General features: G+C 51.5%; 2 protein-coding genes across 2 annotated transcripts; both read left to right on the top strand.

The window, feature by feature from the left end:
* Window positions 1-3,833, top strand: LOC147256852 (eukaryotic translation initiation factor 4 gamma 3-like). The gene is made up of 12 exons (XM_086210494.1): window positions 1-165; window positions 351-710; window positions 847-987; window positions 1,088-1,324; window positions 1,454-1,558; window positions 1,653-2,060; window positions 2,142-2,349; window positions 2,479-2,570; window positions 2,696-2,782; window positions 2,881-2,962; window positions 3,070-3,210; window positions 3,416-3,833. Exons 1-12 carry the CDS (start codon window positions 79-81, stop codon window positions 3,637-3,639), a joined length of 2,172 nt encoding a protein of 723 aa, XP_086066620.1. The 5' UTR covers window positions 1-78; the 3' UTR covers window positions 3,640-3,833.
* A 528-nt stretch (window positions 3,834-4,361) lies between these two features.
* Window positions 4,362-11,405, top strand: LOC147256851 (pre-mRNA 3' end processing protein WDR33-like). Its single transcript, XM_086210006.1, has 16 exons — window positions 4,362-4,474; window positions 5,528-5,722; window positions 6,246-6,314; window positions 6,486-6,590; window positions 6,961-7,056; window positions 7,236-7,387; window positions 7,779-7,876; window positions 8,065-8,191; window positions 8,737-8,891; window positions 9,149-9,227; window positions 9,689-9,799; window positions 9,879-9,964; window positions 10,122-10,214; window positions 10,343-10,470; window positions 10,545-10,667; window positions 10,998-11,405. Exons 2-16 carry the CDS (start codon window positions 5,543-5,545, stop codon window positions 11,403-11,405), a joined length of 2,010 nt encoding a protein of 669 aa, XP_086066132.1. The 5' UTR covers window positions 4,362-4,474; window positions 5,528-5,542.
* The last annotated feature ends 2,678 nt before the right edge of the window (window positions 11,406-14,083 follow it).

Raw genomic sequence — 14,083 nt, 5'->3', positions numbered from 1 at the left:
CTTCATCCCACCTTTGGTGCTACACTGAACAGACGTCACCAGAACACAGCAGCATCCACCCTGGTTCACCAGGTCCAGATGGCTTTTCCCAGCCGCGATTACCGTCGGTGGACCAACAAGGCCGAGCCCCGGTCCCGGAACATGCAGATGAGGGAAAATGTGCAGGTGAGTGGACAACAAATGCGGTCTGCGCGTGTGCTTCTCCGAACTGACCCTTACCTGCATGAATGTAACATGTAATTTTAGAATCAGATGTGTCTCTGGGGACTGAACCTTACCTGTGCTAAGCTAACCAACATTAGATGGTTTGTCTCAGTGGGTTTAAGCCAACTTCCTGTCCTCCCTTGTAGACCCCCATGGTGCATCGGCCTTCAAGGGATCGGCGGACTGAGCCCAGGAAGCTGGTCACTCTTGAATCCTCCAATGAGGTACACCTGAACACAGCTGCCAATGCCTGGAAGCCCTCCATGAAGAGGGCCTCTGGTGCCCACCCTGACATGGACCGGCACCGTGAGCTACTGGGAAGCCTGCGCAGCATCCTGAACAAGCTCACCCCGGAGAGGTTTGAGAGCCTGACCAAGTACGTCCTGGAGCTCCCCATCAACACGGAGGAGACCCTGAAGGCAGCTGCTCAACTGCTCTTTGAGAAGGCCGTCTCAGAGCAGCACTTCTCCTCCATGTACGCTGACCTGTGCCGGCGTCTGGCTGAGGTAAGTGACGCGCCGTTTCCTGAATCTTTCATTGTTGTTTTGTTTACTCACCGTCTTTTAAACCTGGTCAGTTACTGTCGTGTCAGTAAGATGATAATATTAACTGAGGTATGTAATCAAGGCGTCTTCCTCTCAGTTGAAGGTGCCCACCTCAGACGGAGGGACGGAGTTCGTCACCTTCCGTCAGCTGCTGATCCGTTGCTGCAAGGCGGAATTTGAGAAGGGTGGAGATGAAGCCTTCATCCGCAAACAGAAACAGGTGGAGGCTGTTCATGATGTAAGAATCCTTTTATTTCCTCCTGTTATTGTTCCAGCCACGTCCGTCTGTGTCCTACCTGATCATTTGACCCCTAACGCCCACTTGTGTCTGTCCTCAGGAGGAGCAGCGAGAGCTCTTGATGATGGAGCTTGAGGAGGACCGCAGCAAAGCCAAGCGGCGCTCCTTAGGCAACGTCAAGTTTATCGGGGAGCTTTACAAAAAGAACCTGCTGAAAGACTCAGTTATTCACAGGTGCTTGGTGAAGCTGCTGGACAATGGAGGCGAAGACTCCCTTGAGAGTCTCTGCAAACTCCTCACCACAGCAGGGAGGGATCTGGATGTGGTGGACGCCAAGGTATGAAACCAGGACCTCTCCTACAAATTACTGATAGGAGTGGAATATGAACTGCTCTGAACTTTTTCAAGGACTGACTGTTACTGCTGAAAAACCATCAAGACATCTTGTTTCTTTTCTGTGTCTCAGGCCCAGATGGATGAAGTCTTCATCCGAATGAACGCCATCATTCGGGAAAACAGAGCGTCTTGCAGGATACAATTCCTGATCCAAGATGTTGTTGACTTAAGAAAGGTAGACATTCAGGAGTGACAAATTGTGATGCAAAACGACAAATGTTGCAGCAGAATTCTCATTGTTTCAATGATCCTTCCTCCCTGTGACACAGAACCAGTGGATTCCTCGAAGGGAGGTGCAGGGTCCAAAGCGGATTGGCGAAATCCATCAGGAGGCTGCACTGGAGAAACTTCAGGAAAACTCAAGGTTCCAGCCTCCACAGGAGGTCGGAAGACGAGGAGGTGGAGCCGTTAGAGTCCGTGGCCCTCGCGCTGATGGGCCTCCCCAGCACTGCCGACCTCGTTGTGAGAGGACGGAGACAGTGCCCCTCCCCCCAAGGCCTCACACTGATGCCCCGGTACAGCCGCCGCAGGAGGTCGGGAGACGAGGAGGAGCCTTTGGAGGCCGTGGCCCTCGTGCGAATGAGCCTCCCCAGCACTGCCGACCTCGCTGTGAGAGGACGCAGGCAGGGCCCCTCCCCCCGAGGCCTCACACCGATGCCCCATGCAGGAACACAAAGGTGAAGTCCAAATCTTTTTTGCTGAAATCTCGGTGAACAAACTTTACGGTCGTAACTTGAAATCTTGTATTTTCTTTGTAGCCTGCAGCTGAGGACCGTCCAGGGGCCAAAGCTACGTGGGGCCACTGGAATAAGGCCAGAGGTCCTGATCGGTCCAACTGGCGGGACCGTGATGACTGCAGTAAGACGCAGTACCACCAGAGCGTGAGAGAGGTCCAAAAGGAGCTGGCACGTGGTGTGACCGGCGTGGCGGCCAACAGGGACGCACGTCCAAGGTCAGACGTCACAGGTATGAACCCTCAGCTAAAGCAACTTTGGAAGAAAGTTTGTCTTTTTTTAATGATTATTGGAATCAAATGAGGATTTAGGACCATAAAGGAATGAACTTTAACTCTGTATTCTCATGGTTTTCCTCCAGTCAAGCAGGAGTCCCGTGGTCGTGGCGGCCTGTCAGCTGCTGGTACTGGGCCTCTGAAGCATGAGGACGTGACCAAGCGCGTCAGTCGACAGGTCAGCAGGCTGTCTGGGGTTGAGTGTTGCAGTTTCTTCTCTTGTTACTTTACGTCTGACAGAAACCGCATGTTTCCCGTTTTAAAAGATGAGGAGGTACTGATGAGTATTTGATCATATTTCAGAAGTTGACCACCAGAGAGCTGAGGCAGCAGCTGGACGGGCTGCTTCAGGAGAACGCCAGTGACCGGCGCATCAGGGACTGGCTGGAGGTGCGTGATCCTTTATCTTCCTGGGGTGACAGGACCCGTTGATCTGGACCCTCCTGATCCCTGTTGTTGAATTTGGATTCTCCTTCACTGTTTTTCAGGCAAACCTGGATGAGGAGCAAACTGCTTCAAAGCAGTTTGTCACTACTTTGGTGACCTCAGTGTGCAGGTCGTCCATCGTCGGTACGTAGGACCTGTGACAGCAGGAAGGGACAAGAAGTCTGGTTCTTGACTGCACTTTTAGTGTAGTTTTACACCAATTTTCACAGGTCTTGATTTCATCATTTTAGGCGAGGACCCCTACTGGCTGGACTTGGAGCGGCTCAGGGGGAGAGTTGCTCTGCTCCGGAAGTACCTGAGCGATGGCGAGAAGCAGCTCCAGGCCGTCTACGCCCTCCAGGACCTGATGGAGGAGATGCGTCATCCCAACAGTGAGTGCTGCTCTCAGTTACTGCTACAAAACAGGACTTTACTCTCCAGTTGTCAGTGAGCTCCTGGGAGGCTCTTCAGCATGAAAACTTGATGTTACTTCCTTTCTTCAAAGTGGTTAAGAAACGTTATTGATCAACTTCTTTGCCACAGATTCATGATGAAACTTGATTTTCCATGGTGACATCCTCTTCTTCTGTCCCTCAGTGCTCCTGCTCACCATTTTTGACGTCCTGTTTGTCGAGGACGTCATCAACCACAGGGTCTTCCTCAGGTGGGAAGCCAGGAAGGATGCGGACCAGCGAGAAGGCAAAGCTGAAGCGCTGAGATCCGTGCGTCTGTTTTTCTCCTGGCTCAGCAAGGAAGACCGTCAGCAGTTCCTTCCAGCACGCAGACCTGGACCCTTTTGGCAGAGAGGCAGAAACCACTGAACTCAATCACCAACACTTTGGTGTTGAAGCAGTGGCGCCTCTCTGCTGACACTTCTCTTAATGTTCTTTCAAGCTTTGTTGTTTTTTTAGTTTTATTCATGGGAATTGTTTAATTTTAATTGATTTCTTTAATTCCCTGTGCAAATAAAACGAAAGATAAATGAAGACCAGTGGTTGTGAGTTGTGTTTTGTTTTGAAATTTTACAAAATAAAAGAAACAAACTAAAACTGCACATCTTTTGTCCTGTCTGAGTTCATCATCCAACATAATGGACACCCCCGAGTGCATTATTACACCAGGGTGTCTTTCCTCATCCATGCATCAATCCAGCCACGCCTACGGGCAATTTACAAGTCTGGATTAACGTCGTCCCCTCCGTCGTGGGAGGAAGCCGGAGAATCGGAGAGAACTCACGTAGAACAGGGAGACTCACACAGAAAGACCCTGTGCTGCAGCCGGGGCTCGAACTCGCAACCTTCTGGCTGTGAGGCGACAGTGCTGACCACTGCACACCCGTGGTTTATGATGTCAATACGTAATCATTACGTCATTTTCAACGAGCTAATTGTTTTGCTGGTGTTAAGTATTTTTTCCGGAATAGCAGGAAGTTACTGTTTGAATGAGCGTTGTTGCTAAGAAACCACGGATCTCAAAGAGCCGCGGAACTCTGATGGAGAGTAAAAAGGTCACGTGATTCACTCGTTCGGTACGTTGGTTTCTTCTTAGAAACACAACAAACTGGAGTTTCCTGGTGGAGTTTCAGTTTTATTGCAGACTTGAAATTTCTCTAAAACACCACACCTGTTGAGCTGAGGGACTTGCAGCAGCCATTCGGTAAGTCCCACAAACCTTCCAGCACCCAGTAGTCAAGTACCTGACGGACACCGTTCAGGATGGAGGGATGTAGCAGTTTTCATTGAGCTTTTACTCCCCACTAGCGGCCACTGCTAGCATTAGCATGCCTCGCTGAAGCTGCTTGATTCCTGTCTTAGTGGATCATTTGGAATAAAAGCTGAAACGGTTGTCAACTCATTTGTTGTCTACATGACCAACGTTTGCTGTCATTCATGAGAAACGCCAGTTTGCTGGAGGCCACAAGGATTTCCTCCAGGACCAACAGGTCCAAACCCCTAAAATTCAAGGACCCAACAGTTGCAGGTCTGAAGCAGCAGCCAGAAAGACTTGATGTGTTTGTCAGGGTTCATGCGGTCATGAAAAACCTGCTACAGCCATGGAGTTTTAAAAACAGCCATTTCCAGGCCTGGGAGAGTTTTGAAGATAATGCCAGGATGTTTTGGAAAAGTCATGGAAATACACCTGAGAAATACCTGAGTACTGGAGTACAGGTGTGGTTCAGTCAGCATCACCTGAGAACAACCTCCAGGAGACGTTCTTTCATGGAGGTTACACCGACGCCTGGTCTTTCCCAGTTTATTGTTACGAGTCAGCAGACGTCTCAGAGAGTGTGTGGTCGTGAAAAAGTCCTGGTGTGTTTGGTGATGGAAGTTGACGACTGCTCAGTCCAGATGTTGACCAGAGGTGTTTGTTACACAGGACTACATTTGGTTCATGTGACTTTGTAACAGAGCTGCACAGCTGTGGAAAAAATGTCTGATACTGATGGGAATATTAATGTCATACATCACTCATCTCATTTTCATTGAAAAGCCATTCAGATGGCACTGGTGCGACTGGTTGTGGAGTGTGTGAGAACCCAAACCTCCGCCTGGTCTCCATGTTCTCTCCATGAGCTGAACAGGTGCAGGTGTCCTGGCGCAGGTCTGATCAAGTATCTGACTGGTGGATCAAGGATGGCGAGAACCTCAGCAACAACAGCCGAGGTCTCACAGCACTGGAACACTAAGCAGCATGTCTCTTGTCCTGTAGAAGCAGCTGGTAACCATGACAACATACAACGGCTCCAAGCTCTTCAGGCCTGAAGCCTCGCATCGTGTGTTCAGGAGACCAGGCGTTGCTCTGCAGAAGGCCATACGCCAGCTGTCCTTCGATGGGAAGCGCATGAGGAAGGCTGTGAACCGCAGAACCATCGACTACAACCCCTCTGTGGTCAGGTACCTGGAGGTAACTACAACTTTATTGAAGCCAACTACAACTTTAATGAAGCTAACTACAACTTTATTGAAGCTCACTACAACTTTATTGAAGCTAACTACAACTTTATTGAAGCTCACTACAACTTTATTGAAGCTAACTACAACTTTATTGAAGCCAACTACAACTTTAATTAAGCTAACTACAACTTGATTGAAGCTAACTACAACTCTATTGAAGCTAACTACAACTTTATTGAAGCTCACTCAAACTTTATTGCAGCTCACTCAAACTTTAATGAAGCTCACTCAAACTTTATTGAAGCTAACTCAAACTTTATTGAAGCTAACTACAACTTTATTGAAGCTCACTCAAACTTTATTGAAGCTCACACAAACTTTATTGAAGCTCACTCAAACTTTATTGAAGCTAACAAGCTGTTAGTGACATCGTAGCAGCACAGGTCTTTTACTGGATCTTCCCGTACGTCCCGATGTCCTGAACTCTGCTCTGACGTTCCGCCACAGTTCCGACCCGTTTGTTTTCTCCGCAGAATCGTGTGTGGCAGCGAGACCATCGCGACTGTCCAGCTATCCAGCCTGACGCAGGAAGTTACGGCGATGTGAGTGTTTGTCATGAACTTGTCAACGTCTGTGACAGGTTCTCAGAGATGGAGATGAATCCAGTTTTGTTCGTGTCACCATTTTCTCCTGCAGGAAACAAATTTTTCCCGTGTGTGTGTGTGTGTGTGTGCTGTGTTTAATCAAATCCTGGCCTGTTGTGTGTCCTGCAGCTGGTTCCTCCTCTCGGGATGCTGAACAAGCCCGTGAATGCTGTCACTACCAAGTGCGTCCAAACCGTCAGCAACAAGGTCAAGTGTCCAGTGTTTGCTGTCAGGGTGAGTGGCTGTGCATCACTTCCTGTTTCTACTGTCAGCTGCATTCCATCCAAACTGTCTGAGGCAGAGTGTTGGAGCTCTCCCAATCTGGAGACCTTGGTTCATCTAAACATTGATTGATTGATTGTTTCCTCTAAATCGTTGGAATAAAGCGACAAGTTGATATTCAGCAAGTTTCACATTCACTTATGGCAGAGAAACTCAAATGGTAATGGAGGGTCGCTGCTCCTCATGGAGGCAGTGCCACGTTTCAGTCCCTCCGTGGGTTGTAGAGAGCCATAACTGACGTTAGCGCCCTCTAGTGAGCAACCACGGTGGCTGCAGGCACAGGCTGAGTGTGAAGATGAAGTGGTTCTGTCTGTCACTCTAGTGGACCCCTGAAGGCCGGCGTCTGGTCACTGGCACGTCCAGCGGAGAGATCACGCTGTGGAATGGACTCACCTTCAACTTTGAGGCCATCGAACAGGTAAACATCAGCTCTGACCTCACTTCCTCTGAACCTTTGTCACGTCAAGCGTTTCAGGGTGTTTCTGCAGATTCAGTGTGAACGTAACGACTGAAACGAAGCTGACAGTGTCACGTTAACTGTTCTAATTGTGAAAACCAAACCCAACATGTTTCCTGGTGGTCTGCCCGTGTCTGCAGGGTCACAACAGCGCGGTCCGAGCCATGACGTGGTCTCACGTCGACAAGTGGATGGTGACGGGGGACCACCAAGGCGTTGTGAAGTACTGGCAGCCCAACTTGAACAACTGCATGACGTTCCAAGCTCACCCCGAGGCGATTAGAGCCGCCAGGTTTGTAGCCAGTCTGAAGTTTTCTGAGACCACCCCAGTCTCTGCTGCCTGCTGTCAGTGCTGCAGTACCGGGCTGCCACTGCTGGGGGCACTGCTGCCACATGGAGTTGTTGTTGTGGTTGAGTCATGAGAGATGGACGTGGCTGCTGTTGTTATTGTGGCTGATGAGTTGTTGTCTCAGTTCTGGGATGATGTCATGTTGATGTTTACAGACGGACGCCAAACAGTCAAAGATCAAACGTCTTCAGTTTATCATCAGATGGTTACCCGGAGTCACGGCGACCAATCACATTCATCATAGCAGTTTCTGACCTTCATGGGGGACTGGGGATGTTCAGGATCAGGTTCTAGCCCAGTAACACTGACTTCCTGTCTTCTCTTTCTCCTCCAGTTTTTCTCACAATGACAATAAATTCGCCACCTGCTCAGACGACGGCACCGTTCGCATCTGGGACTTCCTGAGCTGCCACGAGGAACAGATCCTCAGAGGTACGAGGCACCGCCCCGTCACGGCCAATGGGCGATTCCTCGAGTGATGACACTTCCTGTTACATCATCCAGATAAGTCAAATATCCAGAAGACAAACACGACAGCACTAAAGGCTGAGTGTGTGTGTGTGTGTGTGTGTGTGTGTGTGTGTGTGTGTGTGTGTGTGTGTGTGTGTGTGTGTGTTTAGGTCACGGTGCTGATGTGAGGTGTGTTGACTGGCATCCAACCAAAGGTCTGGTTGTGTCCAGCAGCAAAGACTGCCAGCAGCCGGTAAAATTCTGGGACCCAAGAACTGGAGAGAATCTGCGATCACTGTGAGTACACACACACACACACACACACACACACACACACACACACACACACACACACACACACACACACACACACACACACACAGAGCCCCCCCCCCTTGTGTTACTTGTGTAGCAGTGACAGTGAGTGTGTAGGTGTCTTTCTTCCGTGGTAGAAAATGTCTGAACTTTGACACTTGATTTATTTTATTTTTATCAATAAAAATGATGAAAAATATCATGAATGATGATGAAGAATTATGATGAAAATAATCTGAAAATTAGAGAAAAAAATCTATTTAACAAATGTTTGTAATCATTAAAGTGACGTCAGTGTTTAACGGTGGGATCACTTTGATTTATAACGTTTCAGTGAAACTGTCCGTGGTGTTGCTGAGGACCCCTGTGTGTTCCTGGAACCTCACTTTGAGAAACCTTTCATAATTATGATTCAGCTCGGTTTCATTTAGCGGCGTCCAGATGTGTAACACGGACATCTGACCTTTGACCTTTTGAGTAGAATAGTCTCCTGTTGACCTGCTCCTGACTCTCACGCCTCTCTTCAGATACGCCCACAAGAAGTCGGTGATGGAGGTGAAGTGGAACCTGAGCGGTACTTTGCTGCTGACGGCGTCACACGACCACCTGTGTAAAGTGTTTGACATCAGGAATATGAAGCAGGAGCTGCAGGTGTTCAGAGGACACAAGAATGAGGTCACAGGTGAGCATCAGCAGCACTTCCTGTCCACAGGTAGAAAACACAGGTAGGACCCAAAGAGCACCTGTCCCACCTGGAACGTGGGAGGTTTATGACATCACAGGTTTGACACCGCTCAACATGGTGGTGTTTGTGGCTCCGCCCACAATTATTAGCTTTGAGATTTAAGGAAGCGGCCGTTTGTTGTCACATGAATGTTCTTATCTTGGAAGGGAGAGGCTGTGATGTTGGATCTGATTACTTCCTGTTTCCTTCCTCAGCGGTCGCCTGGCATCCCATCCATGAAGGTCTGTTTGCCAGCGGAGGTTCTGATGGTTCTCTGTTCTTCTGGGACGTCGGGTACGTAGATCAGCCTCCTGTCACGGACTGTTAACGAGTCATCAGTCAGTACCGTCAGTCAGGGCAGAAGTCGGCGCTTGAGGTCAACAAACCACTGAACCCTAACCCTAATACATTCATGTGTCAAGCCACCCAGCTGGTCATCAGTTGGAGTTCGATGGTTGATGTTGACATGCAGTTCTTCTCCAGGTTCTTTTATGCGTAAACAGATGTTTGAGAGAACGTGCGGTCATGAGAACGTTCCTCAGACGTTGGGGACGTATGGAGCACACGACTGTCTTCATTCCAGCCTTTTTACCTATAAAAACTTCAAGTTGTGTCATGGTTTCTGGGGACACTCGTCACAGCAGCCCACAGTTTAGGTTACAACAACCCCAAAACAATGACGAGAACTGATGATGACCAGCTTGACGGTGGCGTGCTGATGTCACTGTGGACACTGAGGTGTGTGTGTTTAACAGGGTGGAGAAGGACGTGGGCCAGGTGGAGGCAGCTCACAAAGAGATGATCTGGAGTCTGGCCTGGCACCCTCTGGGACACATCCTCTGCTCCGGCTCCAACGACCGCACCAGGTAGCGGCAAACTTCCACACAACACACGTCGCGTGATGACGTCCTTGTTTCCGTCTTCACGCCGTCTCCTGTGTTTCAGTAAATTCTGGACCAGGAACCACCCTGGGGATAAGATGAGGAACAACCTGAAACTGCCTGAGCCCCCGGAGGACCACACAGTGAACGGTGAGCCTCACAACCCAGTGACTGTCGAGGATTCCTGGTGTTTGATAGATCCAAGTAGAAAACGGTGTGTGTGTGTGTGTGTGTGTGTGTGTGTGTGTGTGTGTGTGTGTGTGTGTGTGCGTGCGTGCGTGTGTGTTTGTTTGTTTGTGTGTTTCAGATGAAGTGTGGCCCAGCAGTGTGATGTTCCCCAGTCTCATCCCCGAGCCACTTAAGGCCAGCATGGAGCAGGAGCGGAGCAGTAAGTGTGTTTGTGTGTGTGTGTGTGTGTGTGTGTGTGTGTGTGTGTGTGTGTGTGTGTGTGTGTGTGTGTGTGTGTGTGTGTGTGTGTGTTTGTGTGTGATAGGAGTGACTGGGTGTAACTCTGACTGTCGTCTCCAGGTAAGGGGGAGGAGTCCATCCCTGGGCTGGGCTGGGGCTTGGACCAGATCATGGCGGATGTCACTAAGGAGGACGTCCCACCCAAGACCAAGCCGTACACCAAACCCATCCCAGCTGAGTTCCAGGAGGTGAGCGTGGGCTCGTCAGCCCCTCAGGCCGTCACCGCTGGAATACAAGCTAACGGGTGTGCTGCTCTCTACAGGCCTGGACCCAGAACAAAGTGCCCAGGAGGCCCCCTACTGGACATTTACAGAAGAGGAAGACTTGGTTGGAGCTGCAGCTGGAGATGGTGGCTCTGCTGTACACCAGCCCCACGCAGCTGAAGGTGAGCACCAGACACTCGACATTCACATCACATGCTCGTCACGTGACTCTTTTGACGGCGTCAGCAGGTCTTTACTGTTTCTGGTACTATCAAGAGTCTGTCCCATGTTTTATTTTGAAAATCAGCCAGATGCTTGCGTGTCTGACTTCCTGCTTGTCTCTAAATATGACTGGACACAAATTTACTAGAATGGCTGCGATCGTCTCTGGCAGCTGTGTTGGACTCTGAGTGAGACCCAGTGGGGTCCAGTAAGAAGACCAGAACAAGCGACTCCCTGGATGGGGGGCCCTGGCATCCTCATGGTAACGTGCTTGTGTCTTTGTTCTTGAGCAGCAGATAAAGATGGAGCTGGAGAAGAGGAAGCGGATGAGGACCAATGTGAACATGGTCCCCCCACAAGGCCCCCCCTTACCTCCTGTCAAGCCTCGTGGACAGAGGGGGCCTCCCTCTGGACTCCGATCCCACCAGGGGCCCCCTCCAAGCATGATGGGACCACCAGACATGCAGCAACTGCCAGACCCCCACTGGCACATGGGCCCCCAAGGACCTTATGGCATGGGCCCTGGACCGATTCAGGGGCCCCCCGATTGGTTGATGGGGCCCCCTCCCCAAAGAATGGATCCCTGGCACCTACAGGGGCCTCCACCACAGTGGGGCATGATGCCGCCTCAAAGTAATATGATGGGCCCCCAGGGTCCAATCTTTGCTGGACAGATGGGGCCTCCCTCTGGACCCTGATCACACCAGGGGCCCCCTCCTAGAATGATGGGACCACAAGACATGCAGCAACATCCAGACCCCCACTGGCACATTGGCCCCCAGGGACCTCATGGCATGGGCCCTGGACCGATTCAGGGGCCCCCTGATTGGTTGATGGGGCCCCCTCCCCAAAGAATGGATCCCTGGCACCTACAGGGGCCTCCACCACAGTGGGGCATGATCCCGCCTCAAAGTAATATGATGGGCCCCCAGGGTCCAATGTTTGCTGGACAGATGGGGCCTCCCTCTGGACCCTGATCACACCAGGGGCCCCCTCCTAGAATGATGGGACCACAAGACAAGCAACAAATTCCAGGCCCCCAGCACATGGGCCCCCAGGGACCTCACAGCATGGACCTTGGACCATTGCAGGGGCCTCCTGGTTGGGCCCCCTCCTTAAGGAATGGATCCCTGCCACCTACAGGGGCCCCACCTCAGTGGGGCGTGATGCCACCTCGAGGAAAATGATGGGCCACAGGGTCATATGTTTGCTGGACAGATGGAGCCTCCCTCTGGACCCCGATCCCACCAGGGGCCCCCTCCAAGCATGATGGGACCACAAGACATGCAGCAACATCCAGACCCCCACTGGCACATTGGCCCCCAGGGACCTCATGGCATGGGCCCTGGACCGATTCAGGGGCCCCCTGATTGGTTGATGGGGCCCCCTCCCCAAAGAATGGATCCCTGGCACCTACAGGGGCCTCCACCACAGTGGGGCATGATCCCGCCTCAAAGTAATATGATGGGCCCCCAGGGTCCAATCTTTGCTGGACAGATGGGGCCTCCCTCTGGACCCTGATCACACCAGGGGCCCCCTCCTAGAATGATGGGACCACAAGACAAGCAACAAATTCCAGGCCCCCAGCACATGGGCCCCCAGGGACCTCACAGCATGGACCTTGGACCATTGCAGGGGCCTCCTGGTTGGGCCCCCTCCTTAAGGAATGGATCCCTGCCACCTACAGGGGCCCCACCTCAGTGGGGCGTGATGCCACCTCGAGGAAAATGATGGGCTACAGGGTCATATGTTTGCTGGACAGATGGAGCCTCCCTCTGGACCCCGATCCCACCAGGGGCCCCCTCCAAGCATGATGGGACCACAAGACATGCAGCAACATCCAGACCCCCACTGGCACATTGGCCCCCAGGGACCTCATGGCATGGGCCCTGGACCGATTCAGGGGCCCCCTGATTGGTTGATGGGGCCCCCTCCCCAAAGAATGGATCCCTGGCACCTACAGGGGCCTCCACCACAGTGGGGCATGATCCCGCCTCAAAGTAATATGATGGGCCCCCAGGGTCCAATCTTTGCTGGACAGATGGGGCCTCCCTCTGGACCCTGATCACACCAGGGGCCCCCTCCTAGAATGATGGGACCACAAGACAAGCAACAAATTCCAGGCCCCCAGCACATGGGCCCCCAGGGACCTGACAGCATGGACCTTGGACCATTGCAGGGGCCTCCTGGTTGGGCCCCCTCCTTAAGGAATGGATCCCCTCCACCTACAGGGGCCCCACCTCAGTGGGGCGTGATGCCACCTCGAGGAAAATGATGGGCCACAGGGTCCAATGCAAGAAGGAATGATGAGGCCCCCACCCAACCCATCAAAACATCATACCTGCAGACCCAGGTGAGCTGATGTTGGACAGGAAGTTGTTCGATTGCATCATCAAAAGAATCTCAGGTGAGGGGACACCTGTCTGGCCCCTCCTTCTGACATTCTAAGGTCTATCAACCTGGTCTGGTCTTTCCAGGGTCAGAACTCGTGGCCCTGATGTATGGACGGGGAGGCAGGGGCCCAACGGCAGAGGTGAGCCTCCCCTGCGTGACTCAGGTCAAGTCTTTTGATGACTAATTGATTGGTTGATTGATTTCTTGTTTGCTTCATTGATTGGTTTCTCTCCCTGAGCCTGGTCAGGTGGGGCAGCAGGAGAGAAGTGAAATGTTTTATTTGGGTCTCGTTGTGGGTTTTTTTTTCCTGCATTTCAACAGCACGTAGAAGTCCAGCATGAGTCGCTTCCCACGTAGGACCTAGTCAGACCTGCAGTCTTTGCAGAACTCGAGCCCACAGGACCGAGTCCACCTGAAGGCTGCTAAACACAGATGTCACATGATCATCTTAGTCCCGTGAGATTGAGAGAGTAGAGAGAGAGAAGAGTCGAGTCGTCCTTTATGAGCCCCTTGAGGGAAACTGGAAAGTTACACACCCAAATTGTCGACAAAGCTGTCCCAAATAATCACAATTATTACTGGTGGACCGTAATGATGGCACCCGTCAAAATTCTACAGAGCACACGTACATCTGTTTGTGTATGTGCGCGAAACTTAGGAGGAACCATCGTCGTGCAGTTTCCAGGGTTACGGATCCATGTCCTCCTCAAGCGTTTGGGGGACAAACGGATCCATCCTTGTCACTCTGGTCTCTGTTGCCTTTCTGTGTCGGGCTGCTTTTGTAAATTGTGCCTGGTGAACAGAGCCATCATGTCGCTCCAGAGCCTCCACGTCATATCTGCTGGATAATTTCAGTAAATTTGTGTAAAATTCTGACTTTTCTAATCCGGCGTTCCCCAGAAGCACAGGCGTTGGTAACCCTGGTGAGGCCCTCTGCTGATCCTGGGCCTGCGTGGGTCCGCTTCTCCTCTGGTCAACCCCT

The sequence above is a fragment of the Aulostomus chinensis genome, chromosome 8 (genome assembly GCF_037954235.1).
Source record: "Aulostomus chinensis isolate RoL2024-O1b breed Wild chromosome 8, RoL_Achi_v1.0, whole genome shotgun sequence".
In the NCBI taxonomy this organism is placed as follows: Eukaryota; Metazoa; Chordata; class Actinopteri; order Syngnathiformes; family Aulostomidae; genus Aulostomus; species Aulostomus chinensis.
Note: the sequence above shows the minus strand (reverse complement) of the source record. Positions and strands in the feature narration are given on the sequence as shown.

Coding starts and splice junctions, on each gene's coding strand:
- LOC147256852 (XM_086210494.1), top strand. CDS start 79: ATGGCTTTTCCCAGCCGCGATTACCGTCGGTGGACCAACAAGGCCGAG. Junction 1,559..1,652: donor ATGTTGTTGACTTAAGAAAG/GTAGACATTCAG, acceptor CCTGTGACACAG/AACCAGTGGATTCCTCGAAG. Junction 2,571..2,695: donor CCAAGCGCGTCAGTCGACAG/GTCAGCAGGCTG, acceptor ATCATATTTCAG/AAGTTGACCACCAGAGAGCT.
- LOC147256851 (XM_086210006.1), top strand. CDS start 5,543: ATGACAACATACAACGGCTCCAAGCTCTTCAGGCCTGAAGCCTCGCAT. Junction 6,591..6,960: donor GTCCAGTGTTTGCTGTCAGG/GTGAGTGGCTGT, acceptor CTGTCACTCTAG/TGGACCCCTGAAGGCCGGCG. Junction 9,965..10,121: donor GGAGGACCACACAGTGAACG/GTGAGCCTCACA, acceptor TGTGTGTTTCAG/ATGAAGTGTGGCCCAGCAGT.